Consider the following 27,298-nt stretch of genomic DNA (forward strand, 5'->3'; position numbering starts at 1 on the left):
ACCTAGAACTCACATTAATCTATCCAATAGGTAGCTCTGAAAACATATTCAAATCACTTTAAAAGAATAAACTATATGTGGAAAGAATAAAGGATACTTATCAAGAAATCTACGTTTCTGAAAGAGTACTTATTTATCCTTACTAAATCGAAACTTACACGATTATATATACACCTAAGTTGACAGTCACAGTATGCAACACTGTATTATAATCATCTTAGAAATTTAGCAATCAATATCTCTGCTAAATTTATTTTAAAGCGCAGAGCAGTATATATTTAAAATTATAAATTACAGTTACTCTTCTACAACTGACTGTAAGTTCTGTAAGTTCATGAGTAAAACGCAATTACTCACCTAAGAACTGCGATTAAAGGTGCATATATTGAATCTCCATCATAAACATACATATGATCCCAGCTACATTCTGTTGCAAAATGATTGAATCTTAATCTTAACACCGCATTTGGACTGAAAAAAATATTAAAATATGTTTAAATTAATATGTAACATTCAAAGCACAGTCTGAAAAATTTTAAGAGTATTGTATTAAAAACCTATTTATAGGGGGGCGCCTGGGTAGCGCAGTCGTTAAAGCATCTGCCTTCGGCTCAGGGCGTGATCCCGGCGTACCGGGATCGAGTCCCACATCGGGCTCCTCCGCTGGGAGCCTGCTTCTTCCTCTCCCACTCCCCCTGCTGTGTTCCCTCTCTCGCTGCCTGTCTCTCTGTCACATAAATAAATAAAACCTTTAAAAAAAAAAAAAAAAAACCTATTTATAGAGAATTTTCTATACATTCTTAAGTTGCCAGTGTAAAAGACTGATAAAGAGTCTGCTCTAAATTGTAAAAATGAGGGATGCCTGGCTGGCCAGTCAGAAGAGCATGCGACTCTTGATCTCAGATTGTGAGTTCGAGCTCCAAGTGGGGTGTAGAGATTACTTAAATAAATAAAACTTTAAAAATAAACAAAAGAATTGTAAAAATGACACACAACTTCAAAATCTATTAACAGACTGTATATATACATCACCATTTTCTAAAAATCTAGTCAGCAGTAAATGTTCTATGTCTTAAGGCGGACATTACACAGATTATATAAATTATTGAAGCTGTGTTGAACTGTACGCTTAATATGCATTTTATTGTATGCAAATTATACTTGAAAAAGTTGATTTTTAAAACTCAACACTCAAAAGGTAACAACTCTTATTTCTACACAAAGCTTATTAACTAAAGGCCCTAATGTGGTCTTGAAATTTTAATCAAAATGTCTCAATATATTATTAATAAATTAAGAAAATGAAAAAAAAGGTGTGGGGGGCCACCAGCTGGCTCAGTCAGTGGAGCATGAGCTCAGGCTCATGAGCTCAAGCCCCACGTTGCGCATAGAGATTACTTAAAAAACAATAAGCCAACAAGCAAAAGACAAAAAAACAAAATGAGGCAGTAAGTGTGCAGGGAATTCTTAACTTTTAAGTTCTAAAAAACTTTCTAAATAACCTCCCCCAAAAAAATCATTTCCCAAATACACTCTTTAAAAATCATAAAATGGTTCAAAAATAACTTATATCAATTCATTTATGATCTATTCACAGTATGTTTAAATAGATCAATTCAATCTCAAGCCCTTATTACTGAAAAATACTCCTAAAAGGATAATTAACTCTCTCCTACAAAATGTTCTTTTTTTAACACCCTTATAACTAAAGTGCTGAATAGTATGAACCAATGGTATAATTCAGCATGGAATATTTTTACACTTTCTATGGCATCTTCAAATTCCATAACAAGATGTTTAAAGCAAGCCAAAAATGCCTACTTGATTTACTGCCACACTAACATAACTCAAAAATAAAATATATGTAACAAACTACTATCTCAAATTAAGGGGGTACTATAATTGACATTAAATGTGATATCTAAAAGTTGTAAATCTCATTTTAAAATATCATGAATAATGACTGAATAAATTATAAGCAAGTAAATATGCTATATACCTATAAAATTATACTTTAATGTTTTAACACTGATATGGTTGTCTTCTTTATCATTTCAGAATAAAATAATTTAATCCAAATTATATACTTACTAGCCTTCTATTAGCCATGTGCATTTAGTTTTATATTTATAGTTAATTGGACCATCTGTTAAATATCCAGAAGGTTCTGTTAACCTAGAAAACAAAATCATGAAAACAATTACCTTAAAGTAACTTTAAAACATACAGTAGCATAAGAAAATTAAAAAGACTTTTAACCAAAGGAATGGAATGTAGCATTTCCCAATAGGGAGAATTTATTTACAAATTAAGAAAGTTTTCAAATTGCCGTATATCTCTCTACATCTCAAAAGAATTTATTTTGGATTTCTCTAAACCTTGACATATTTTTACTGTTTCACCACTTTGCACAGTGAAAAAACACACTGAAAGACTGAACATTGTACTGATAGGTTTAATGTTTAATGCAAAAATAGATGAAGTTAAATTGCCTCTATACGAAAATAAGATGGAGGCACAAGAAGGAAGGTCAAACACACTTTAAAAGATGCAGATCAATGAAATAGTGAAATAGTGTACATACATACCACTTTCAAAGTTACAGTGTTAGCTATATTTGCTTTTGGTTTTCGTCTTGGCTCTTTTTAATTCTCATGTTATTTACTCTCAAGTAATAAGTCATTTCTTTATCTATTTTAATTTGAGTAAACACACAATGTTACATTAGTTTCAGGTGTAAATCTCAGTGACTGAACAAGTATGTACATTGTGCCATGTTCACCACAAGTCTACCCACCCTCTGTCCCATTACATCACTATATTTGTTTTTCACAAACCAGGATTGCTGTGGTAGCTGTCAGCAGACTTTACTGAGTTCGGCTACCTGCTTTTCTCTTATCTACTTTATACCTAGTCCAAGAACTCAATCAATTTTAAAAATAGGATAAATCAAAGGTTTTATAATTATCTTCCATTTAAAATATAAAGACAATTAGAAAAATTTCAGTTTTTAGAATTTAAAAATATTTAACAAAATCTCAATTCTACTTCATTTTGTTCTCCTTAGCTCCAGCTCAATTGTTTTATCCACAAAAGATCATATTTTAAGTAATTAAGATATCTTCCCACTTAGCCTTTATATATAATATATGCAACTATATGTATATATATACCTGCAAACACACACACACACAAGGGCTTATCAGTCTTTATATATTCACTTATACATAAACATATATATTATACATAATATACACATATGCACATAGATCTCAGGGTCATTATTTCGTTTTAGACAAATTAAATTCTCCTTATAGTATAGACTAGTCTTAAGTACACCAGGAAAAAAACAATTTTCATTTATCTAAATCATGGTTGACAGAAATGTCAGAATAAGAATGCTATTTATAACTCTTTCATAATCCCTGCAGATGATTTTAGGCAATAAAGGAGCTAATTCATGCTTGGAAAAGTTTTTTAAGAACAGACAAATTCCAATACTCTCAAATTAATGTAATAATAAATTGAGCATTTTCTACATGTCAGGATCTACTATAAGCGCATGATGTGTTACCTCACTTAAAAATCTCAAAAACCAGGGCACCTGGGTGGTGCAGTGGGTTAGCTGTCTGCCTTTGGCTCAGGTCATGATCCCAGGGTCCTTCCTGCTCAGCGGTAAGTCTGCTTCTCCCTCTCCCTCTGCCATTCCCCTTGCTCGTGCTCCCTCTCTCCCTCTCTCTCTCAAATATATAAATAAAATCTTTTTTTTTTAATCTCAAAAACCTTACAAGGTAGTAAGTAATCATTAATCCCATATTACAGATGAGAAAACTGAGGCACAATTTAAAGAACAAGTTAAATAACTTGTACTGATTTTTCACTTCAAACAATACCAGATAAGGTAATTCAGACAAATCTTGCACTGAAAACAACTTTATAAAGCTAAGGAAAACATTTAAAATCTTAAAAGCATCTTATAAGTAACAAAATGGTAAGATCTACCAATCCAAGACCAGAAGTTGCAAATTCTTTACAAGGCAGGCATTCAGAACTGCTTTTGCTCTGGAAAGACTTGCCTATTGAGAAGACAATACCAAAAAGCTGAGTGCTTTTGGCAGACTGATAGAGGGACAGAGACAAAAGTTGAATGGTCCATGAAGGGTAGGGACTCAAACAGTATGGCCCTCTGAATTGAGACACAACGACGTGTTATTAGAGTAAGGGTGTACCAGAAGTAAACCAGCCCCTATGTGGACTGCAGCCTAGCTATGAGCCAACTGCATAGCAGAAAACCTCAAGACTTACCGTTGGCTTAAGGTGATACTAGAACTGCCAGTAGCCAAAGCTCCTAACAAAAGATACAAATACACACTCTCTAAAGAAAGATAACATTATTCTAGGCCTCAAATTATTTCTACCAATGATTTTTTCAAGTAAAATGTCTAGCATGATTAAAGATACTAAGACATATGGCAATGCAAGACAACAAGGTAAGAACCAACAGACAAGAGGAAGAGACCTGAAGATACTTCAATTACAGAGATTGTCAGATGTGTCCTATAAAACAAATATACTTTACTAAGCTCTAAAAGACAAGATTTAAAATTTTGGCAGTTAATTGAAAACTGTTACAGTAAGAGATATAAAAAAATAATAGACATACTAAAACTAAAAACTACCATAATCAAAATTAAGAATTTGAGGCACGGGTTTACAGCAGATTTAAACACAGCTAAAACAGGATGAAAGATCCAGAAGATACACCCATAAAAAATATCCAACCAAAGCAGGATGACTGAGAACTCAAACCATTGGGTTTGGGTCACTCCACCAGGTGAAACTCCAACAACCTGAGACTCCAGCTGAGAACAGGGGAAATAAAAATAGGGAGTGGAAGAACAAAACCTCAGATATCAATTATCATCTTATAACATATTACAGAAACAAAGATCATTAACAGCTTTGCATAGTTTGTCTTTGCTTGTTACCTGTATATCTTCTCTCCTCATTTTTACTTTACATACTAGTTGTTGTAAGTTAGCTGCAATTTAGACTTTAGATAATGGTATATTCAGTGAGACTACGACTGAATATGAAGAGTAATTAAGACAAGCAATGATGGATATGATGATTCTTTGAACTGTGTACTTCCTCATTTTGGACAAAGGGTGAGAACTTCAGTAGGAAGATATGTATCTTCTTAGAAATACAGTGTTGTTTGGTTGCTGGGGAATTCACATATGTTTAGAAAGAAACATTAAAAAGCTGAATAATCAAAGGGTAGACTGTGCCAATTACCCATTGCCTGTCACCTCAAAATCCACAGTTTGCCTACTCCGTGAAAATGGATCTGGGCATTTTTGTCTTTGTCAGATGGCATGATGTTAAAGCTGTCATGCTCTGTCAACAGAGTGCACTAGAGAGACTGCAGGAGAGAAGTTTTGCTTCCTGGTTGCAATGTACTTAATCTCCGGCAGCTTGGCTTCTCCAGGACTAGGCTCCTATAGAATGTGATGGCCAGCAACCCAGCCACCAACAGCTTCTCCCAGCACCTCCCCTCAGGCAATTCTACAGCAGTGCCTTCAGTGATACTGCCCTGGAAGTGCCTATAAATCAACACCCTCCCAGAGGTAGGCCCTAGCCAATGAATGATACGGTAAGAGTGTAAATACCCCAAGCTTCCTTACCTCGTTGTTGGGATAATACTGTGGTGCATTTCCCCCCCAAGAACTTCCTTGTGGGATTAAGCTCTGGTCGCACCCTGTGGTAGCAGACTTGATAACATACTTCTTACTGGCTACTTCTGTGTACTACTCTGTCAGGGTCCCTGAACCTCCTAAGTATACTACATGTGCTCAGTTCTCAGTGTGAAAGCAGATACTTCTGCTTCAGGGTGGTGGAGGGAAGAGTGACCAAACTAACAGTTACCACCAGGAAGCATATCTTCAGGAGAGGTTTCTAGAGTTGGATCACTCACCGGGCAGACGGTAGACGGAGTGGTAATAACTCCTGGCATGCTACAGCATCACAATGACTAAGACCTCCACGTGTGAGCTGAGATGGCATTTCAGTAGAAGGTTACGCACGGACAACAGGCTAATGCAATAGCTCTAATACTGGAGAAGTACGGTAGCAAGGGTAATTATAAGGACTGTGGAATGAGCTGATTGCTATAAAAAGTCACTGATATGCTAAAGGAAGAAAACTGCAGCAGAGTGTCTCTATGAGACACCTGCTCATGAGCAGCTTTTCCCAACATCCTGTAAGACCCAATTCACCAATCACCAATTTTAGATACAGTATAAAAGCCAGGGGACTCTGTAACATTTAAACGAAATCTCTACTCCTGAATCCAGAGGGAAGATCAAGCTGAAAAACAGGCCCAGTATCAGACTGAGAGAGGAGCAGAATTACAGAAAAAGTTTAATTCACAGCCGAGACAAAACTTCGGTGCTAAAGATAGTGCCTCTAAGAGGAAGTAAGACCCTGATACCTAGAAGGGTGCCATCTGGGTAGATGTACTTGAGAACCCTGAACTTGCATGTTTTTTTTTACACTTTGAGCCTGCAGAAGTCTTTCAGAAGCCAAAGGACTGTGAGAAAAATAAATTCCCACCCTCTTTATAGGACTACTTGTTCTTAAGCCATACCAACAAGCAACACCAGAATTGAATTAAATCAATTTAATAAATAACAATTGGCTACAGTAATCATGCATCACAAAACCATGAAATTATTGGCAACCCCATATATATTGACTGCACAAAAAATATAAATTTAAAATCCCCAAATATTTGCAAATTAAGCCATAGACTTCTAAGTCACCAAGACAATTAGAAAATATTTTAATTGAATAATATTAAAAACACAACATATCCGAATTTATGAGATGAAGCTAAGCCAGAATTTAGAGAGAAATTTTAGCTGCGTATATTAGAAAATTAGAAATTAGATTTAGAAAGTAGAAATTTTTGATGTGTATATTAGAAAACTGAAAATCAATTTTCTAAGGTTACAGCTCAAGAAGCTAGAAAAAGAACAGTGAGTTAAATCAAGAGAAAATATATGGAAGGGAATAATAAAGAAGAGAAATCTCTTGGGGAGCCTGGGTGGCTCAGTCAGTTGAGCATCCAACTCTTGGTTTCAGCTCATGTCATGATCTCAGGGTTGTGAGATTGAGGCTTACATTGGGCTCTGTGCTCAGCGAGGAGCCTCCTTGGGATTCTCTCCCTTTCCCTCTGCTCCTCCCCACACTGGTGCATGCTCTCCCTCTCTCAAATAAATAAATAAATCTTTAAAAAAAAAAAACAAAAACAGAAAACTCTTAAATAGAAAAGTCATAAAATGAAGGAAATCAACACAATTAAAAGCTGGCTTCATGAAGACTAACAAAATTAAGAATTCTCTAGCAAAATTTATCAAGAAAAACTAAAAAATATTAACTACCATTATCAAAAAGAAAACGAGAAACCTCACTACTGATGCTACAGAAAGAATAAGACATTAAGAACAACTTCCTATCAATAAAATGGATATTTTAAATGAAAGGAATACTTCCTTAAATAGTACAACTCGATGAAACCAACAGAAGAAATGAAAATTACAAATATCCTTCATACAAAAATCCTAAACAAAATATAATCAAATTTAATCTAGCACTTTATAAAAAGAATATATATAGCAGTATTGCTGAGTGAGGTATGTATAAAGACTTGGAGGCTCATGAAATAGCAATCCCAAGTTGGGGGACTACAACTCATTCAATGAGTCAATGCAGAATGTCTATTGATGAGACGATAGGGAAACCCAGATGACAGTGGTTACAAGAATGGGAGCTGACAGATTTAATCGTTACTCAGATTGGTTCAAGGAAGAAACCATAAAATTAATTGCATTAACCCTTGGAGCAACTAAAATTTTTACATTTAATTCACGAAATCATTTGCTGATACAGTATGAAAATCATCCCATGCCTAGCATGAAACTCCTTCAGAGCAAAAAAGCGGTTATACAGAAGGCATTCCTTAAAAACTATGAAAGGCAAATACAAACCCTGCTGCATGAGGCAAAAGGTTATAATGGAAGCAAACAGATACACCAAGAGCCTGGGAGTAAAATCTGGGGAGAGATTCTTTGAAGAATTAGGGTACTGAAAACTATCCAGTATGTGAACCCAACAGGGGAATTTGGGAAGCCATATGCCTCCCCAGGGAAGACTACATGCTCAGAAAATACCTGAGAAGACTCTACATTTTCAGCTCTGGCTAACTTTTAGACTGAAAGCAAACAGGAAATGAAGGCTAAGGCAGAGTCATAAACAACCTAGCTAATGCACTGAAGGAGTGCCCCCAAAAGAGTTAATCTGCAAAGACGGGGAGAATTACTTATTTTTTCCTTGGTTCCAGGCATTCAAGGAAATCTATGTCAAAACACTAGCTGACCACAAGCTAAAAGAATAGAGACCTTAGAGACCATATGCAACAAAGAATACATACAAGAGTAGCTTAGAAAAATCATGAACTACAAGCCACATATGCAAAAGAAAAAACAAACCCTGAAGAGAGAGAAAACTCTAATTTCTAGACTTATCACATTACAATAATCAACAAAAAATTACCAAACATGCAAAGAAACAAAGTATGGCCCATTTGCAGAGGTTAGCAGAAACTGTCCCCATGGAAACACAAGACACTGAACTTGCCACTTCTAATGTTGTTTCTACAATGTATTCTAAGTTTCACCAAACAACTAATGTACTTTTTATTGTGGCACACCTGTTCTTGAATTGAGAGCCATGTTGACATGTTAATCGAGATGAGAGCTCCACAAACTACTGGTCCACTGCCTGTTTGTGTAAATGAAGATTTATTAGAATTCCACTACACCCATTTGTTTACAGATGTCTCAGACTGCTTACACAGTACAAGAGCAGAGTAGAGCAATGGCAACAGAAACCATCGGCCTGCAAAGTCTAAAATATCTATTATCTGGCCTTTTACAGAAAAAGTTTGCCAATCCCTGTCCAGATGCCTGTCACATGCCCATATGCCTTCAAATGTCTCATCTAGCTAAAACTGCCCAATCTAGAGTCCCTGGTCAAATAAACACGCTGCGCTATTTAAAGTACAGGAACGGCAACTACTAAGTGCAGGAAAACCAGCACAAACATTAAACAAAATTAAGACTAGTCAATTGAAGTATTGTTCTCTATCTTGGCTACAAATAAAAATTTGATTAAAACACCATAAAAATAAGAAAAATCAGTAGTTTTAATGCATAGTCTCTGAGACAATAAATCCTGTTTATCAAAATCTATGGTTTTAGTGCTGACAATAACCATTCAAGGAATAGTTGAATCCACTTGGGGAATCTTTATGCAGAGTCACCTTTGCAAGCCATCCTCATTTGGAAGTCTTTTTAAAGGTGTTTTTAATTGAAATATTGTTGAACAGTTTATACATTTAAACAAAATAAAGAGTACCTCTAGAGTATATTCATTGGTATTAACTTTTCCCTTCCTGCACAGTGATAATTATCACTGTATTACACTGTAGTACAGTATTACACTGTCGAGCTTGCACCTCTTCTTGTTTCCTTCGCAGTGCATGTGCATCCTCCACTTCTAAGTGTGCATTCTCCAACCATCTGACTCCTAATAAAAATTTAGGTGACCTCACCTGCTAGACCAGTAGTCTTCAAACCTTAATTACATGCTCCCTTGTCAGTAAAAGTTTTTATTACATAACTCAAATACATGTATATTTACATGTAAATAAACATGTACTATTTAAAATATTGTGTACTAAGGGCTCCTGGGTGGCTCAGTCAGTTAAGTGTCTGGCTCTTGATTTCAGCTCAGTTCTTGATCTCAGGGTCGCAAGTTCAAGCACCACATTGGGCTCCACACTGGGTGGGCATGGAGCCTACTTTAAAAAATTAAATTAAGTTAAATTAAATTAACTTAAATTCAATATTATGTACTATAAAGTATAAATTTTAAAATCAAAATTAAAAATAACACTACTAGAAGTCCTAATATTTTCTTCCCACGCACCAATAAGTCATCTTGGGTACCATCCTACCTCAGAGAACACTGATTTGAACACATCATATCCTGGCCAAATAGGTATTACCTCATGTAAGTACACTAACCAAGCTGACTATAGTAGTTGACTGGCACCAGCACACATTAACAAAAATTCCTCTTCAGACTGGCCTCAGTGGTAACAAACAGTATGTGCTTAGTCAGCTCTCACAACTAGTAGAAGAGGAAGGAGCTGTTTATACCACACCCTTTGCATGATTTAGGGTGAAAAATAATTGACTACTGGTAGAATGCCACTGGAAGACCATTATCATTTCTCTTCCAGCAAATAAAACCTTTTTATATAATCCTTTAAAATATTGTACTTCCATTGCAAATCTTTCCCAATCTCAACCAGGCTTCAAATAATTGCCAAGAACAAACAGTGCCTTCAGGACTGATGTTACTAAGACCAGTATCAACAAAGGTTTCAGCATTTTAACCTTCTAGCTGCTGTGTGTCAATACTTATCTGTGGATAAGTTATACTGGAATTGATAGCAGCCAGTTGGGTACTCAGAAGTTTTTCATTCAAATATTTGAACATCAGATTGTTGGCCAAATATTATAATTAGGCATTCACTTCAAGATTTCTGGCCATGTTAAATATGCCTAATGTCAAGTTGACTTCATACTGAGCAAGGAAGCTACAGACATAGGAGGAAGAAATTAAGTTACCAGGCAAGATACTTCATTTTGAAAAGATTTGATTCAGCTGTTCTCATTTATTTTTTACTGATTGTAGAGAATATATTATTCACTCCTAGTATTTCCATGGGGAGGGATTTTAATTAGAGTGACACTCTTGGCCTCTCTGCCCATATCTCACTCCTTTCTTCTTCCTCAGAGGAGAAGGGGTGGTTTCTGATTGTAAGGTAAGGAGAAAACACTGGGGTATTGAAGGCTGGGCCAACTCTGGGCTGAGGGAATGCATTATGCCTACTTTCTTCCATGCAATGTAAGGGCCCTGCCCAGAAATATGGACCAGCAGTTGCTTACCTCTGCCTGCACGTAAATTTAATTTTGAAGTGAAATATTAAATAGCTCATTATGGCCACACATGAAAGTCATGTTCTCCAGGGGCACTTGGGTGGCTCAGTCAGTTAAGCAACCAATTCTTGGTTTTGGCTCAGGTCATGATCTCAGGGTTATGAGATCAAGCCCTGTGTCAGGCTTCATACTCAGTGCAAAGTCTGCTCAAGACTTTCTCTCCCTCTGCCCTTCCCCTCCATGTGCACACATGCTCTCTCTCTCTCAAATAAATAAATCAACCTTTAAATAAAAAAAAAAAAACAAGAAAAGAAAATTATGTTCTCCATATTAGCACTGATAAACCTGATATTTTAACCATTACCTATCTGACTTCTAGGTCTATTTCTCAACTAATTCGGAACTCTAAAATTCTAACAATTATATTCCCAAATATGAGGCTTCTAGCCCATTAAGCATTTTTCCTCACCATTGCCTTAAGTCACTGAGATGACTATACAACCCAAGTATTTTTTTAGTCATACAGTCTCTTCCACATGGTATCATTCTTCCAAATTCATCTACTATCTAATGATAAGAACCACCTTTTTCCCTTCTGGGTAAACTGACTTCACATCTACTAGTCATTTTTAAACCTTAAGTTGTCTATATTTCCTATTCACTTTTAGGTGGTATATGGTTCAGCTGTCTTAAAGGTAAAATAGTTACCTTTGGCTCAAGAAGTATTTCAGAATGAAATGAATGGTATGAATAGTATCCTGTGGGTCAAATAGGGCCAAATGGATCAGACAGCTAAAATTTCAGAGCATCTTCTTTTCAAGGATCCAAATATTAAATAGTAAACTTACGCCAACCATTCAGAGTGTAAATTCCCATTATTCATGGCAGACCAAAGACAGCAAGGAGAGGGAAGTACACAAAGCCTGATAAAAAAACTAAACTCACATATCATCCTGCATTATTATTGTTGGTAAAAATAATAAAACCCAATTCACCACCATGCTTAAGGAAGTAATTGAATTTAATTTTCTCATTAACTAAACAATATGATTAACTGAAACTCAAGAAGAATACTTTTTCTCAATGATTTGTTGCTAAATATGTTCCTGAATTTGTTCCTTTTTATTGCTAAGTTAACAAATTGCCACAAACCTAGAAGCTTCAAACAACATACATTTATTATTTCACAGTTCTATAGGTCAGAAGTCCCTGCGGACTCAGATGAGTATTAGCTGAGCTAGACTCTTATCTGGAATCTTTTTAAAAGAATCCACTTCTAAACTCTTTCAGCTTGTTGACAGAATTCAGTTCCCTGAAATTATAGGACTGAGATTCCCATTTCCTTGACAGCTATTGGTCAAGGGATGCTCTCTGCTCCAGAGGCACTCTCCAGTCCTTTCCACATGGTTCCCTCCATCTTCAAACCAGCAATGGTATGTCAAATTCTCTTTGTGCCTCCTATCTTCGACTTCCCCTTCTACTAGCAACCTGAGAATACTGTTTTTAAAGGGCTCATGTGACTTGATTAAGCCTACTCAAATAATCTCCCTTTAGCCATATAACATAACATAACCATGATAGTAAGACCAGGGGGCAAAGGTCAAGAGAGTCATCTTAAAATTATGCTTACCACACTTCCTAGATTACCAAGTTTCTGGAAACATAATGAGCTAATGTGCTTTCATAACTCAGGATCGTTAAATACCTCAGAAATATCATTATGAAAGTTAATTTTTATACATCTAAAGTATAAGATTAGTTTGACTTTATACTACCTATATAAAATACCCTGGAAATTATTTTTTTAAGTCACAGATAAAAATTTACTTATATACGGGACGCCCGGTGTCAGTTAAATGTCTGCATTTGACTCTGGTCATGTCCCAGGGTCCTGGGGTCCAATCCCGCATCAGGATCCCTGCTCAGCGGAGAGCCTGCTCTTCCTTCTGCCTGCTGCTCCCCCTGCTTGTGCTCTGTCTCTCTCTCCCTTTATCTGACAAATAAATAAAAATCTTTAAATAAAAAAATTTTTTAAAAATTTACTTATATAGTTTGACTTTCTCCCTAAGTAGACTACAGAAAATACACATAGTCATTCGCTAATTCAAAAATATTTTTTGAATGTGGCAATATTCCTGGCATGGGGGATAGAACAGTGAACTTTAAAAAGGTCTCTAGAGAGTAGATTAGTGACAATCTAGTGCCGGGGAGTAGGGAAGAGAACAGAAAGTGACTGCTCTTGAGTACAAGGTTTATTTTACGGAATAACAAAATGTTTTTAAATTATGGTTATAGTTTCACAACTATAAGTATATTTTAAAAACCATTAAATCATGTACTTTAAACTGGTAAAATTTATGGTATGTCAATTATATCTTAATAAAGCTGTTAATATAAAAAGTAGAAAAAAAAAACAGTAAAAAAAAACTGTCTTTGCCCTCCTGGACCTTACATTCCAGGACAATGCTGTCCAGGACTTCCTGCAATGATAGAAAAGTTCTATATTATTTATTGTTCAGTATGGGAGCCACTCAGCACATGTGGCTATCGAGCACTTGAAATATGACCAGTGTGACAAAGGAACTGAATCTTTAAAATTTAACTAATTTTAATAGCTATATGTGGCTAGTAACTGCCAGAGTGGACAACATGGTTACAGAAAGAGGAATAACAATATACAAAGAGCAAATAAATGTAGAGTATGTAAAGTGATGACACAAACATGGAGAAGGGAAGATGGAGCATTCCCCATCACTCTGATATATATTTATAGAAATATGTCAGGTATATGTATGTATTTAAATATATGTAAATATACATTGTATCTACATGTTTCTATGTGTAATAATGATGTAAATGTTTGGATTATTTGAGCAATTAAAAACAAGACGAATTTTTTATCCTTGTTGTATAATCTTCCTAAGCTTTTTTACAAAATAAATTTAAAAACTACTTTTGAGATCATTCCATGTCTTAGAAAAGATACCTTTTCAAGCTGTACATATACAGTGACTGTTATTTGACTTTCTTTCCCATAATACAGTGATTCTTATCATTTTGAGATCTGAGATCACTTTTGAGAATCTTGTAAAAGCTAACCGCCCCCTACCTACAAAAATTCATATAAATAATACTTTGTATACAAATTTGAGGATTCACCAACCACTCACAGCCCATCTGGGAACCAGACATCAAAAATTCCTATTACAATACACTTTCAAATAATCAATGAGCTTGGAGACAAATAAAATATTATTACATCATAGAGAACTGTTTGATAAGCTTAGACTTTTCTTTTGGCATCTCTACTATAAAACACACCCATTCATATTAACTTTGTAAAGAACAAGTAAGAACTCTTATAACATTGCCTCTTTTCACTGAAGAAAGAAAAAGACACAACTAAGAAACCAAAAGAAATAGGCAAAACTTTAGAAACACTACAAAAATCTCAGCTTGGTCCCTTAATGGGTATGTGACTCAACCTCCCTAAGCCTCAGCTTCCTTGTGTGTAAAAAGTTACAACAACACTATTTATTTCACAAGATTGCTTTAAAAATGCAATGAGATAAAATTTATCAAGTGTTCAGTAAAGCAGCAAAACAAATCCATATAAAGTTCATGGCACGTTGGCAGAACTAGGTCTCAAATGCATATTAGTTTGGCATTACTCATGATATTAAGTAACCCCTATGCTATGTGGAAATCCAGAAGATTATGAGTTTATAATTAAGGAAAAACATAATGAAGAGTAAAAGATGGCTTGATATGGATAAAGAACAGACATGATTAGGCAATTCACCTGTCACTTAATATCTATGAGACTTTGCATAAATAATGACATTAGGTCTTTCATTCTCTATTACCACTATAAAATGAGAATAACAATATCTGCCTCCCAGGATTTTCATCAGCAATAAAAAAAACAATATATGTAAAAGATTTTCTACCACATTATACTACTTTTCCTCTAAACTCATAATTTAAGTTTGAAATGCTAATTCAAATGCTATTAATATTATTCTTATATAAAATAGTTAGAATAAATTCTATTTTCTTGAAAAAATTCATCACTAGCACAATTACATTGTCAAAAAAGTACAAATGAAGCCTGACATTAAACTTAATATATCAAAACATGGAAAATGCTCTTAGAGTTTCTATTCTTTTATGAGACACAGAGAATCAACTTGAGAGTTTCTAATTTACACAGTGCTTTAAAAAAATGCTTATATTTTACCTATAAAAATAATAAGTATCTTCCCTTCTCCACTGGGAGAGAAAGTGGAGGTGGGGTCCCTTCAGTGATCTCTGTCCTGCACTAAATAAGTACCAGCAAGGAGGCAGTACCCCTGCCCCTCATCACTGGAGTTGCAGCAGCTGCAGTGATTCTGGGGTGGACCATCTCCGCCCTGCACTAAGCAAATGACAGCAGAGTCAGCACCCCTCATCCTCCTAACTAGAGAATGGAAAGGGATTACAAAGATGAAGATGATGAAAAAAGGAGATCCTTCAAATCTATGTATGAAGTCCTGGGTACACCCGCAGGCAGCCCATATGTGAAACAGATCTCAATCAACAAAGCAAAAAGTTTTAGAATTTAACTATGGTATGGAATATCATCTGCATTTCAGAATGGTCTCTGAGTAGCAGACAAAAAGGGCAGAGCAGAATGGTACAACCAAAGCTTCGGAAACTAAACTGGCATTTGAATCTCAGCACAAAAATGGACCAGCACACTCCTCAGTATATACCCAAGAGAAATGAAAACATATGTCCACACAAAAATTTGGTACACAAAAATTCATGGCAGCATTATTCATAATAGCCAAAAGGTAGAAACAACTCAAATGTCCAACAATTGATGACTGAATTAGCAAAATGTAGAATATCCATACAATGGAATATTATTCAGCAATAAAAAGGAATGGACACACAGTACATGAATGAAACCTGAAAACATGCTAAGTGAAAGAAGCTCATGACAAAAGACTGGAATCGTTGTATGATTCCATTTATTTAACATGTCCACAAGAGACAAGTACACAGAGACAGAAAGTAAATTAGTGCCTACCTAGATTAGTGGAGTTGTTGGGTGAGGGAAATACAAAGTTGAGTGCCAATGGAAATGGGGCTTCTTTGTGGGGTGATAAAAAAAAAAAAAAAAAGTTCTAAAATTAGACATGGTGATAGTTGCACCACTCTCTGAATATCCTAAAAACAACTGAGCCATTTAAGGTGGTGAATATTATGGTATATAAGTTACAACTCAATAAAGCTGTATATTAAAAAAAAAAAAAAGTGAAGGTCGTGTATGCTGTCCTAAAACAAGTTGATTACCTCCTAAAACAGAATTTTTAAATTTTTAAACAGGAACCAGAATCTCATGCACAATACTCAAAATATCCAGGATATAATCCAAAATTACTTGCCATACCAAAAAACAAGAAAATCTAAACTCATCTGAAAAAATGATAATCAGAAGTTACCATCAATGATAATGGTAAAGATGCTGGAATTATCTATCAAGAATCTTAAAGCATCTATCAGAAAAATGGTACAACAAACAGCTGCAGACACTTTCAAAACAAATGTAAAAATAAAAGTTTCAAGCAAAGAAACAGAAGAAATAAAGAATGAAATGGAAAATATGATAAATGAAACTTTTTATATCAACTCACAAGTTGGGCCCAATAGCAGAATGGAGATAATAGAGGAAAGAATCAGTGAACATAAAGATAGATAAATAAAAGTTATCTAACCTGAATAGAAAGAAAACAGACTGAATAGGGCTTTAGTGACCTAGAAGTCAGTAACAAAGATCCAACATTTGTCTCTTTGGAGCCACAGGAAAGAAGAAAGTGTGGAGCTGAAAAAATGATAACAGAAAATGTCACAAATTTTGAAAAAGATATAAAACCTACAGAGCAAAAAGCAGAGCAAATAAGATAAACTCAAAGAATTCCATACCCATATACATCATAATCAAGTTTCTGAAAATTTAAAAGAAAAAAGAGAAAGAAGGCCAGAGGAAAATGACACATTAGCAAAAGAACAAGAATTTGAGTGACAATAGATTCTTCATCAGAAAACTTAGAGTCACTGCTTTAAATACTCTAGTTCTCAGGCAAAGAAGAGATATGATCAAATTTGTGTTCTAGGAAGCAAACTTTGGTAGCAAGAAAGAAGAGAATAGCAAGGGGAAAATTAGAAGCAGAGAAATAAATTAAAGAGCTACTGCAACAACCCAGTAGAGAAAAATTTAGGACTTTACTAAAACAATGGCCATAGAGATGAAAAGGATGGCAAACCTTGAGAATGACAGCAACACATACATATACAGATGGACTCTTAAAGGAGAAATTCTGTCTTTCCAGCAAGAATGGCTGGGAAAAAGTACCCCTGCATACCAGAGTGTGCAAGGTGTCCCAAGTAACAGAAAGCTGAAGATGGAAATACCCTAATTCTGTGTATGAACCCACATAATACTCCTATGAGGAACAGACTCAAAAGCAGCTTAATGAAGGCTTTGAGAACTGAATTAAAACTTAAAACACTGCACAAGTCTCAGAATAATCCCTGAGTGGCACATGTGCATTCAGATCCAAAGGCTCTGAAAACAGAACTATAATTAGAACCACCGCCCTCAGGGGGTCTGCTGTGGAAACAAGATGACAAAAGGGACATCACCGTTTGGAAAGAGTCACAGTAAGAGGTTACACATTGTGCCGCTGCTGTGGCTCGAAGGCCTACCACCTTCAGAAGTCCACCTGTGGCAAACGTGGCTATCCTGCCAAGTTCAAGAGAAAGTATAACTGGAGTGCCAAGGCTAAAAGATGAAATACCACTGGGACCAGTCGAATGAGGCACCTAAAAATTGTATACTGCAGATTCAGGGATGGATTCTTTGAAGGGACAACACTTAAGCCCAAGAGGGCAGCTGTTGCAGCATCCAGTTCATCTTAAGAATTTCAAGGACTAGTAACACAATAAACGTTCTGGTTTAAAAAAAAACAAAAACAAAAAAAAACACAGCTCGCAGAAAGCATGACAGAGAATTTGCTGCTTGAACATAACTGGTTTGTTGCTTACTAAATAAAAATAAACAAATAAATAGATAGATTGATAAATCAACATCCTCCAGAACATAACAAGACCCATAATCCACGCAAGATAACTTTCACAGTCCAGAATAAATCCAAGAATCACTCAGCATACAAAGAACTAGGAAAATATACACAATTCTCAAAGGAAAAGATAATCAATGGATGTCAATCCTAAGGCCCAAAAATTTGCATCATCAGACATTAACTATTATAACTAGACTCCATGAGACAAAGGTAAAGACAATAAAATGAAATGAAAAGATAGAAGTTCTCAACAAAGAAAGAAAAATCATCAAAAAGAACAAAATGAAAAGGTTAAGGATGAAAAATACCACATCTTAAATTTTTAAAAGACTGGATGGGTTCAAAAGCAGAATGACAGAGGCAACAGTCAGTGAAGTTAATGATAGTTCTAAAGAAATAATACAATCTGAAGAGAGAAAAAATCTAAAAAAGGAAGAAAGAAAAAAGATCAGAACCTCAAGAAACTGTGGAGCTAAATCAAAAACCTAACATTAGTGTCACTGAAGTCCCAGAAGAAGAAACAAAAAAGATTACTGCAGACAAATATATTAAAAGAAATAATGGGTTTTTTTAAATCCCATTTTGGTGAAAGACATAAATATAAATTCAAAAAGCTGAGCAAACCCTACCACCCATGGCAAATTTAAAGAAACCTACAGCCAGACACATCATAATTTGAACTGCTTAAAACAAAAAATGTAGAAAAATCTTGAAAGCAGCTAGATGAAAATGACATTACATATAGGAGAAAAACAATTAGAATAACTGCAAACTTCCCATCAGAAACCATGACAGGCCAGAAAAGAATTGAGCAACCTGTTTAAAATGCTGAAAGAAAAGAATTGAAAACCTAGGATTCTATACCTGTAAAAATATCACTCACTAAATGAGGGAAAGCAAAGGTATTGTTAGGCCAAAAAAAATTTTTTTTAAATGTTTGAAAAGAAATGGACCAAAAAAAAAAAAAAAGGTTCACATTAAAGGGAAGTGACCCTAGAAGGAAATTTCTATCTACAGAAAAGCAAAGAGCAAAAGAAAGAGCAGCTATCTCAGAAAATATAAAAGCTAATTTTTCTCGTCTTCTTTAAAATACGTATATTGTTGAAAGCAAAATTTTTAACTTTATCTAAATGGGGTTTGTCATACAAGTAGATGGGATGTATATGACAATTATAGTGAAGGTCAGTGGAGATGGATAAATGGACAAATACAGTTCTAAAACTTAATTTTACCTGAAGAAAAATAATATTAACTCTGAACAGATTACAAAAAGTTAGGTATGCATATTGTAACTACTAGCATAGTAGCATAACCACTAAAAAATAATACAAAGACATATACCCAAAATAAGTCAATCAGAGAAAGACAATTAAAATAGAGTTTCACTCATATGTAGAATATAAGGAATAGTGCAGAGGACAATATGGGAAGGGAGGGAAAACTGAATGGGAAGAAATCAGAGAGGAAAACAAACCATAAGAGACTCTTGACTCTGGGAAACAAACTGAGGTTTGTGGAAGGGTGGTGGGTGGGGGGATGGGGTAACTGGGTGATGAGAATTAAGGAGGGCACGTGATGTGATTAGCACTGGGTGTTATATGCAACTAATGAATCATTGAACATTACATCAAGAACTAATGATGTATTATATGTTGACTAACTGAATTTAGATTTTAAAAAAGACATATACCCAAAGGGCCAACAGCAAATTAAAATAGAATGCCAAAATATATCCAAATACATTAAATGTAAATTGTCTCAAAAAACCAATAAAAAGAGATTATTAAATTAGATTGAAATATATATAAATAGAGTAGCTATTAATATCAAAGAAGACCTTAAAGCAGAAACAATTACCAAAGAAAAAGTGGGAGGAAATGGTATTATGATGAATGAGTTAGTTCACCAAAAAACATAGCAGTTCTAATTGTATATGTACCCACCAAAGAAGCTTTGAAACATTAAGCAAAACTGACAGATGTGAAAGGAGACGGACAGATCATAGTTACAGCTAGAGACTTCAACACTCCTCTCTCAGTAATCAACAGAACAAGGCAGAATATTGTACAGATAAAGAATATCTGAACAATTACAACAACAAACATGACCTAATTGAGATTTCTATACCATACCACTCAACAGAAGAATGTACATTCTTTTAAATTGCAAATGTTAATATTCACCACAATACACCATACTTTTTCCAGAAACAAGTCTTAACAAAGTTACAAGAACTGAAATCATACAAGGTATGTTTCTGAACATAATAGACTTTAACTAGGAATAAATAACAAAATATCTTTGGTAAATCCCCAAATATTTGAAACTTAAACATAATTGTTCTACATAAGCCAAAGAGAATGTCTAAAGGAAAATTAGAAAGCATATTGAACTGAATAAAAATGAAAGTACTACGTATCGATACGTGAGATGCAGCTAATGCAGTGCTTAGAATACACACAGCATCAAAAAACTTTTATTAGAAAGGAAGAAACATCTCAAATTAAGGATGTGAACTTTTCATCTTAAGAAATTAGAATAAGAAAAGAGGGGCGCCTGGGTGGCTCAGTCGTTAAGTGTCTGCCTTCGGCTCAGGTCGTGATCCCGGAGTTCTGGGATCGAGCCCCGCATCGGGCTCCCTGCTCCACTGGGAGCCTGCTTCTTCCTCTCCCACCCCCCCTGCTTGTGTTCCCTCTCTTGCTGGCTATCTCTATCTCTGTCAAATAAATAAATAAAATCTTTAAAAAAAAGAAAAAAAGAACAGAAAATTAAAAACCAAAGGAAGCAGCAATCAATGAAACTGAAAACAACAACAAAAGAAAAAACAGCAAGAATCAATGAAACCAAACATATTCTTTGAAAAGATCAATAACATCAATAAATATCTAGCCAAACTAAGCAAGAAAAAAGAAAGAAAATGTAAAACTACCAATATCAGAAATGGAAGAAAAATTACTAAAGACTCCACAGACTTTAAAAGGATAATAAGGGAATATTATACACAATGTTATGCTCACAAATCTGAAAACTTAGATGAAACGGACCAATCTCTCTAAGACAATCTACCAAAACACACTCAAAAAGAAATCAAGGAAGGGGCGCCTGGGTGGCACAGCGGTTAAGCGCCTGCCTTCGGCTCAGGGCGTGATCTCGGCGTTATGGGATCGAGCCCCACATCAGGCTCTTCAGCTATGAGCCTGCTTCTTCCTCTCCCACTCCCCCTGCTTGTGTTCCCTCTCTCGCTGGCTGTCTCTATCTCTGTCAAATAAATAAATAAAATCTTTAAAAAAAAAAAATTAAAAAAAAAAAAATCAAGGAAATGAATGTCCTTACATCTATTTTAAAAACTGAATTCATAGTTGCAAGCCTTTCCATAAAGAAAATGCCAGGCCCAGTTGGCATCATTGATGAATTTTACTGACATTGATGAAAATAAGTAATATCAACTCTACATAAATTCTTCCAGAAAACAGAAGAGGGGGCACTTTCCAACTCATTTTATAAGGCTAGTGTTATCATGACAAAAAAACCAAAGCCATTACAAGAAAAGAAAATTAAAAGTAATATCTTTTAAGAACACAGAAGCAAAAATCCTCAACAAAATAACAGCAAATCAAATACAACAATACATAAAAAGTATAATATATTATGACCAAGTGGCGTTTATCCCATGAATGTAAGGCTGATTAAACATTTGAAAATCAATCAATTTAATTCACCAATATCAACAAACTAAAGAAGAAAAACTAAATGATCATCTCAACAGATACGGAAATATAAAAATATAAAATATAAATATATAAAAATATAAAAAATATAAAAATAAAAATATAAAAATCCATACATGATAAACTCTCAAAATAAGGAATAGAAGGAACTTCCTTAACCTAATAAAGGGCATTTACCAAAAAAGCCTGCAGCTAGCATAATACTTAATGCTAAAAACTGAATGTTTCCACCTAAGATTGGGAACAAGGCAATGATATCCACTCTTATTTTCTTATTTAACATCAAGCTAAAGGTCCTAGCCAGTACAATACAATAAAAAAAATAAAGGGCATATAATTGCAAAGAAAGAAGTAAAACTGTCTCCATGTGCAGATAACATAATTGTCTATGTAGAAAATCCCAAGGAATCTATAAGAAAAGCTACTGAAACTAAGTGGGTTTAGCAACATTGCAGGCAGGATACAAAATCAATATACAAAAATCAATTGTATTTCCACATAATAAAGATGAACAAAAAGAAATTGAAATTAAAAGAAACAATATCAATTATAATAGCATCAAAGAACAAAAACTATTTAGGTATAAATCTATTACACGTAGGATCTATATATATCTATGAAACACTTATGCATGAAATCCATGAAAACCTAAATAAATGAAGAAATATATCATGTTGATGGACTGGAGAAGTCAGTATTGTTTAGATGTCAGTTCTTTCCAAAACGATCTCAAGTCAACACAATCCCACCCAAAAGCCCAGAAGGATTTTTTTTTAACTGACAGACTGATTCTAAAATGTGGAAAAGCAAATGAATTAGAATAACTAAATGAATTTTCAAAAATAGAATTATAGGAATCTCACAATCTAATTTCAAGATTTACTATAAAGCTACAATAGTCAAAAAAGAGACTCTCAAAAGGACAGACACATGGATCAAAGGAACAGAACAGAATCAAGAAACAAATACAGAGACAGACATATCCAAATGATTTTCAACAAAGGTACAAAGACATGAATGAAAAGGATCGTCTTTTCAATAGTCATCTCATAATGAAAAAAGGGGTCAATTTATCAAGAGGATATAAAATTTCATGCACTTAATAACAGAGCTTCAAAATACATGAAGCAAAACAGATAAGACTTCAGGGAGAAATAGATAAATGCAAAATTATAATTGAAGATTTTAATACCTCTCTCAGTAACTGATAGAAGTAGACAGAAAATCAGAAAGGTTTTAGAAAACTTGAACAAAACTATGACCTAACTGAAATTTATAGAACATTCCACCCATCACACACATTCTTTTCACATGCACAAGGAATGTTCACAAAGATGGACAATATTCTGGCCAATAAATTTTAAGAAATTCTAATTATACAATCCTGTATATATTATATAAATTGAACTTATATACATTAAATCAAATGAATTTCTATTAAATAAATTGAATGTGGAGTTAAAGAAAATTCCAGGCCTCAAGGGCTTCACTGGTGAATTCTACCAAACACATAATGAAGAAATAATGCCAATTCTACACCAACTCTTCCAGCAAACTAAACAGGAAGGTCCCAACTCATTCTATGAGGCTGGCATTACCCTGATTCTAAAACCGCACAAAGACATTATACAAAAAGTACAGACCAATATCCTTCACGAACATATATACAAAAATCCTAAGCAACATTTTAATAAATCAAATCCAAATAATATATGGAGAAAATACATCATTTCAGATGGTCTTCATCTCAGGACTGTAACGTTGGTTTAACATTTAAAGACTAAGCAACAGAATTCATAATATCAATGAACAATCAGAAAAATGATATGATCATCTCAACACATGTAGAAAACACAACCCAATATTCATCTCCAATAAAAACTCATCATTCTAGGAAGAAGGAAGCATCCTCAATGTGATAAAAAAGATTTACAAAAAACTTACAATCATACTTAGGTTAAAGATTAAATATTATCCCCCTAAAACATGAATAGCATATAGCTGACCACTGTCACTACATGTATAGATCACTGCACTGGAGGTTCTAGCCAGTAAAATAAGACAAGAAAAAGAAAAGGCACCCAGATTACAAAGAAACAAGCAAAGGTATCTTTATTTGCAAACAACATAATCGTCTATTCAGAAAATCATAAGGAATTTACAGAAATCTACTACAACTAATGAGTTTATTAGCAAGACTAAAAGACACAAGATTAATAAACAAAAAACAGTTGTATTTCCATATAATAGCAACAAACAGAAATTAAAACTAAAAAATATATAATTTATAACAGCATCAAAAAATGTGAAATACTTAGGGAAAAATATGAGAAGCACTGTAAAAAACCTGTTCACTGAAAATTTTAAAATACTGCTGAGAGATTAAAAAAGACCTAAATAAAAGACACCATGTTCATGAGTCAGAAGACTCAGTATTAATAAGGCATCAACTGTCCCCCAAGTTCATCTATAGCTTCAACACAATCCCAAGTAAAATCCCAGCAGGCTTTTTGTAGAAATTGGCAAGCTGACTCTGAAATTCATATAGAAATGCAAAGAACCTAGAATAGCCAGAATAATTGAAAAAAAAAACAAAAACAAAATTAAAGGACTTACCACTTGCTGACTTCAAGACTTATAAACCTATAATAATCAAGACATTATTGTCTTGATGTACAAATAGATCAATGGAACAGAACAGAGTTCAGAAATACACACACAAATAGATGAACAACTAGGTTTGGCAAAGAGACAAAGTTGACTTCTCAGAGAAAGGATAGTCTTTTTATGTGTTTTATTTTTTAAAAGATTTTATTTATTTATTTTGGAGAGAGAGCATGTGCAAGCAGGGAGAGGGGGAGAGGGAGAGAGAGAATCCCAAGCAGACTCCGTGCTGAGGGCAGAGCCCAATGTGGAGCTCAATCCCAGGACCCTGACATCATGACGTGAGCCAAAATCAAGAGTCAAATGCTTAACCAACTGAGCCACCCAGGCACCCCAAGGATAGTCTTTAAAACAGCCCTAAACAGGGGCACCTGCTTGTGCTCACTCTCTCACTCACTCTCTCTCTCTCAAAATAAATAAATAAAATCTTTTTTTTAAAAAATGGCCCTGGACAACTGAATTTCTATATGCAAAAGAAAAGACTTGAGATCCATACCTCTCATATATGCAGATATAAACTCAAAATGGACTATAAACCTAAATGTAAAATCTAAAACTACAAAACTTCTAGAAAAAAAAAATTAAAGAGAAATTATGACTTAGGCCAAGGTTTCTTAGATCTAACACCAAAAGTAAAATTCATGAAAGAAAAAAATGACAAACTGGAATTCATCAAATTTAAAACTTGTGCTCTTTGAAAACACTGTTCAGAGAATGAAAAGACAAGCCCCAGCCTGGGAGCAAACATTTGCAAATGATATATCTGAAAAGGAACTAGTATCCAGACATGTAAGGAACTCATAAAAACCAATAACAAGAAAGAAAAAAAAAAGGGGCGCCTGGGTGGTGCAGTCGTTAAGCGTTTGCCTTCAGCTCAGGGCGTGATCCCAGTGTTCTGGGATCGAGGCCCACATCAGGCTCCTCCGCTGGGAGCCTGCATCTTCCTCTCCCACTCTCCCTGCTGTGTTCCCTCTCTCGCTGGCTGTCTCTCTCTGTCAAATAAATAAATAAAATCTTTAAAAAAAAAAAAAGAAAGAAAAAAAGAAAAAAAAATTTTAATGTGCAAAAGTTCTGAACAGATACCTCACCAAGAAGATATATAGAAGGCAAATAAGCATATGACAAGAAGCTCAACATTAGTCATTAGAGAAATGCAAATTAAAACCACAATGAGATACTTCTACATACCACTTAGAACTGCCAAAAGTAAAGACTGACCATACCAAGTATTGGTGAGAATGTGAATTAATTAGAACATTCATACACAGCTGGTGGGAATGTAAACAATACAACCACTCTGGAAAACAGTTTGTCAGTTTGTTGGAAAAGTAAACATATATCCGCTATGTGATCCAGCCATTCCATTCTTCCGTATTTACCCAAGATAAATAAAAGCATATGTCCATATAAAGACATGCACATAAAAGTTCATATCAGATTTACAAAGAGTAGCTAAAAATTGGAAACAACCCAAATATCTATCACTGGGTGAAAAATAAATTGTGGTATATCCATACATGGGAATACTGGGCAGTAATTAAAAGGAATAAACTCATGATACATCATTAATGAATCTCAAAATGAATAAACTATGTGAATGAAGCCAGAAAAACAGGAGTACATATTATATGATTCCACTTACATAAAATTCTAGAGAATTCAACAAATCTATAGTGAAAGGAAGCAGCTCAGTATTTGCCTGGAGACAGGAAGAGCAGGAAGAAAAGAGAGGAATTACAATGGGACACATGGAACTTTTGGGTGTGATGGATATTTTTATGATCTTCATTGTGGTGATAGTTTCAGAGGTGTATATGTATGATAAAACGTTTTTAACTTACATTTTATTGCATGTCAACTATAACTCAATAAAGGTCTTAAAAATAATGAAAAAAATTATAACTGAATAATTCCTTTTGAAAGTACTAAAAAGGAAAAAAGAGTGCTGAAAGAGTACATAATAAGCAGTAACATAGTCTGACAGTCAAAAAAGCCTCCTTCAGGTACAAGTAAAAGCAAAGATTTGAAAGATGTTTAGTAATCAGTCAGGCAAAAGACCAGATAGGAAAGAGGGTTTAGGGAAGTAACAGCAAGAATGAAATGCCCTAAAATCAAAAGAAATGTGACGCTTTCAAGGACCCAAAAGACCAATACAGAAAAAAAGGAGGAGCAAAGTCAAATCTGCTAATAAAGGAGCCAAATCATACAGATAGGTGATCTTGAAAACCACACTACTGGGGCGCCTGCACGGCTCAGTCAGTTAAGTGTCTGATTTCAGCTCAGGTCATGGGGGTCAAGCCCTGGGATGGGCTCCATGTTCAGCGGGGAGTCAGCTTGTCTCTCTCCCTCTCCCTCTGCCCCTCCCCCACCCCATCCGATCCTGCTCTCCCTCTGCCCCTCCCCTGCTCATGCTCATTCTGTCTCTCTCTCAAATAAATAAATAAAATCTTTGAAAACCATGTTACTACAAGTAACTTACTTTATCAATTTAGGATCTTAGAAATACTCTAATTTTAAATTTCTACTGTGTAATTATGTTTTAATGATACAAAAAGAACCCATGGATATAAATTACATATTATAATCCTAGTTTAAAATAAAGAAGACTGGGGCACCTGGATGGCTCAGTAGGTTAAGCAGCAGGCTTCTGATTTCGGCTCAGGTCAAGATCTCAGGATCATGAGATCAAGCCCCAAGACAGGCT

General features: G+C 34.7%; 1 protein-coding gene and 1 pseudogene across 7 annotated transcripts in view; one reads left to right on the forward strand and one right to left on the reverse strand.

Annotated features, from left to right (window-relative positions):
- The window catches only part of ATRNL1 (attractin like 1), a 747,087-nt gene that overhangs the window by 715,490 nt on the left and 4,299 nt on the right, over positions 1–27,298 (reverse strand). For all 7 annotated transcript variants that reach the window (XR_015724716.1, XM_045803217.2, XM_045803216.2 and 4 more), the window contains exons 2-3: positions 2,092–2,175; positions 358–471 (exon numbers count right to left, since the gene is read on the reverse strand). Coding sequence is in view for 6 of the 7 variants with exons in the window: in XM_045803217.2 (XP_045659173.2) it covers positions 358–471; positions 2,092–2,175 (198 nt within the window). In the remaining variant the exon portion in view is untranslated. The remainder of the gene's footprint in view (positions 1–357; positions 472–2,091; positions 2,176–27,298) is intronic.
- Positions 17,744–18,038, forward strand: LOC123795986 (large ribosomal subunit protein eL37-like; annotated as a pseudogene).

Source organism: Ursus americanus, chromosome 6 (genome assembly GCF_024610735.1).
Source record: "Ursus americanus isolate L20-20 chromosome 6, mUrsAme1.1.p, whole genome shotgun sequence".
Classification (NCBI taxonomy): Eukaryota; Metazoa; Chordata; class Mammalia; order Carnivora; family Ursidae; genus Ursus; species Ursus americanus.